Consider the following 3,597-nt stretch of genomic DNA (forward strand, 5'->3'; position numbering starts at 1 on the left):
AAGTACCCTGCCGGGTGATGCCGATCGAAGTATCTTACCCTATAACCTTTACTGTAGCAAACTTCTGTGTTACATTAAATCACATTGCAGCATAATGAGTTTACTCATTCCGTATTGTACTGTTTTAGATCAGAAGAAGCAGTTCCACAGGAGGGTGGACAATAACCGTTTATAGTGTGATGAATGTGGAACACTACAAAATCAGACCTCCACACAACTAAAGTTGTTGCTGACTAACAGGGGTAACAGGGTTATGGACTCTACATAACTACAGCTGATTGTTGCCTGGCAGGTGTTTAATAGGGGTTGCCATGGACGCAGCACCAATGACATAGAATTGCAGACTTTCAGTGGAAACATAGCTTTTGGCTCCTAACATATAACGTAGACTGCTGACTGGCAGATGTTAATAGGTTTTTGGACCCTACAGACCTAACGTGAACTGCTGACAGTGTTAACAGGGCTTTGGACTCTACAGACCTAACGTGAACTGCTGACAGTGTTAACAGGGCTTTGGACTCCAGACAAATAACGTGAACTGCTGACAGTGTTTACAGGGCTTTGGACTCTACAGACCTAACGTGAACTGCTGACAGTGTATACAGGGATTTGGACTCTACAGACCTAACGTGAACTGCTGACAGTGCTAACAGGGCTTTGGACTCCAGACAAATAACGTGAACTGCTGACAGTGCTAACAGGGCTTTGGATTCCAGACAAGTAACGTGAACTGCTGACAGTGTTAACAGGGCTTTGGACTCTACAGACCTAACGTGAACTGCTGACAATGTCAACAGGGCTTTGGACTCCAGACAAGTAACGTGACCTGCTTAGTGGCAGGTGTTATGAGCGCTTGAGACTCAATAGAACAAACGTGAACTGATGACTGACAGGTGGCAAAAGGGCTTTGGACTGTACTCAACTAACGTAAACTACTGACTGGATGACGTTAACATGGCTTTGGACTCAGCGTGAACTTCTGACTGGTAGGTGTTACCTTGGCTTTAGACTCAACGTGAACTGCTGACTGGTAGATGTAATAAGGGCTTTCGATTCAACGTGAACTGATGACTGGCCGGTGTTACCAGCACTTTGGACTCAACGTGAACTGCTGACTGGTAGATGTAATAAGGGCTTACGATTCAACGTGAACTGATGACTGGCAGGTGTTACCAGCACTTTAGACTCAACGTGAACTGCTGACTGGTAGATGTAATAAGGGCTTACGATTCAACGTGAACTGATGACTGGCAGGTGTTACCAGCACTTTGGACTCAACGTGAACTGCTGACTAGCACGTGATAACAGGGCTTTGGACTGCTAACTGATTGGTGTGAATAGAAGTGTCGACTGTACAACACTAACATGAACGGCTCACTGCCAATGTCCCATCCTCCAACTGCCAGCATCACCTTCAGCCCCGGTCTCCGTCTCTTGAGTGACGTGATGCCGCGATATCTGCACACATATGACACGGCGAGAGGAACGTCATACCTATACTGTTACACACTGTCGAAACTTGGAATTAATGTTACACGAGCAGCAGGAGACAAGACAAGACAAGACAAGATAAGATAAGATAAGATAAGGTGAGATAAGGTGAGATAAGACAAGATAAGGAAAGAACAGACAGGGCAGGAGCGAGGACATAAGAAGGAAAAAGAACACTGTAAGAGAGGGAAGAAAGAAGGGCATGGCCGGCAACGAGAGAGAAGTAACAGAGGAAACTATCCACATGACGACATTGTCCACGTCTGTGCTGGGCACGCTGTGACGATGCAGTTGTGGGGCGTGGTGGGGGGGGGGGGGGGTGGGGAGACACACACAAGAAAGACAGAGAACACAGCAAAGAAGGGAAGACACTGAAGAGGCCAGGAGAGAGTCGAGGAGCAGCAGAGGATACTACCCACATGTAGGCATTGTTCACGTGCTGAAAACGCTGTGACAGTGTAGTGTTGTTTCGGGGCGGGGGCAGCAGGAAGAGGCCGGAGCGGTGAAGCCAGGCAAAGGCCAGAATCAGGTGGGTGCACAGGCTGGGGTCAATGTCTCGCGGGAAGAAGGTGGCCGGCTCCGGCCGTCCCCGGGCCTTGTCCAGTGTGTAACACACAGTCCGGGGCCGACGCCGGCCCCCTGGTATGATAACATGACTTCAGATAGGATCAGATCAGATTAGATTAGATAAGAAAGCACGCCATGTGGGACGTGCTGCCACCAGCCATCACCTGATCAAAAGCTAATTAAGATGAGATAGAGTATTGGAGAGGAGAAGAGAAGAGAAGAGGAGAGGAAAGAAGAGGACAGGAGAGAAAAGAAGAGAAGAAAAGAAAAGAAAAGAAAAGAAAGGAAAAAAAGAATAGAGGAGAGGAGAGGAGAGGAGAGGGGAGGGGAGGGGAGAGGAGAAGAGAGGAGAGGAGAGAAGAGAAGAGAAGAGCAGAGAAGAGAAGAAAAAAAAGAAAAGAAAAGAAAACAGAACAGAAAAAAGAAGAAAAGAGAAGAGCAGAGAAGAGAAGAGAAGAGAAGAGAAGAGAAGAGAAGAGAAGAGAAGAGAAGAGAAGAGAACAGAACAGAACAGAACAGAACAGAACAGAACAGAACAGAACAGAACAGAACAGAACAGAACAGAACAGAACAGAACAGAACAGAAAAGAAGAGAACTTAACAGACGAGAAGAGAAAAGATAAAGGAATGGAAGAGAAGAGAACAGAAGGAAGCATGGCAAGCGGTGCCGCAGCAGGATATGATACAAGCCAAGCCAAGACAAGACAAGCCAAGATAGAACGGAGCCGTCCCTGAATTGACTTAACCATGCATACACAAGAGCTGGCTGACCTTGTCGCTGTGCGTCAGCAGTGTGGAGACACAGCGACATCATCACTGTCATCATCAGCATCAACATCAGCATCAGCATCAACGAAGCGTCGCCCACCACGCTCCGCTTCATCCTTGACTTGATCAGAAATTATGCCGCCGATGACCGTCACATGCACGCCTGTCATGGAAATCAGAAAAGTGTTTGAAAACTTTTGCTGACGGCGATGAGTCCTTCCTAATAAAACACACACACATACACACACACACACACACACACGCACAAACACACGCATGTACACACACACAGTGACACACACACGCAAGCATACGACGCACGCTCGCTCACGAACACGCTCATGGACACACACACACACACACACACACACACACACACACACACACACACACACACACACCCACACGCACACAGACACACACACACACAAACACAAACACACACATACACACACACACACACACATACTGTAACTTAGAAAAAAAGATTCTTTTACAGAAAGCAATGTGTTTTGTACAGACCGATAACGGGAATGTTATACATGAGAGTGATCTTATATGTAATGAGGTTAAGTTTTATTATGAAAACTTGTATGCCACAACTGATGAATATTTGGTGAATGGAGCAATAGATGACAAGTTGGAAAACCCAGTACTTTCCAATGAAGAAAGAGATGGCTTAGAATGAAAAATAACCATGCAAGAAATGACAGCTGTTATTATGCAGTTAAATAAAGACAAAAGCTCTGGTTCAGATGGGTATACAGCTGA

The 3,597-nt window shown here is 46.3% G+C and overlaps 1 protein-coding gene across 1 annotated transcript in view; it reads right to left on the minus strand.

Annotated features, from left to right (window-relative positions):
- Positions 1-2,941, minus strand: part of LOC138983210 (chitinase-3-like protein 1) — an 18,173-nt gene extending 15,232 nt beyond the window's left edge. Inside the window, exons 1-3 of the mRNA XM_070356621.1 lie at positions 2,814-2,941; positions 1,911-2,147; positions 1,366-1,458 (exon numbers count right to left, since the gene is read on the minus strand). Coding sequence (XP_070212722.1) covers positions 1,366-1,458; positions 1,911-2,147; positions 2,814-2,941 — 458 coding nt within the window. The remainder of the gene's footprint in view (positions 1-1,365; positions 1,459-1,910; positions 2,148-2,813) is intronic.
- Positions 2,942-3,597: the final 656 nt, after the last annotated feature.

The sequence above is a fragment of the Littorina saxatilis genome, linkage group LG12 (genome assembly GCF_037325665.1).
Source record: "Littorina saxatilis isolate snail1 linkage group LG12, US_GU_Lsax_2.0, whole genome shotgun sequence".
In the NCBI taxonomy this organism is placed as follows: Eukaryota; Metazoa; Mollusca; class Gastropoda; order Littorinimorpha; family Littorinidae; genus Littorina; species Littorina saxatilis.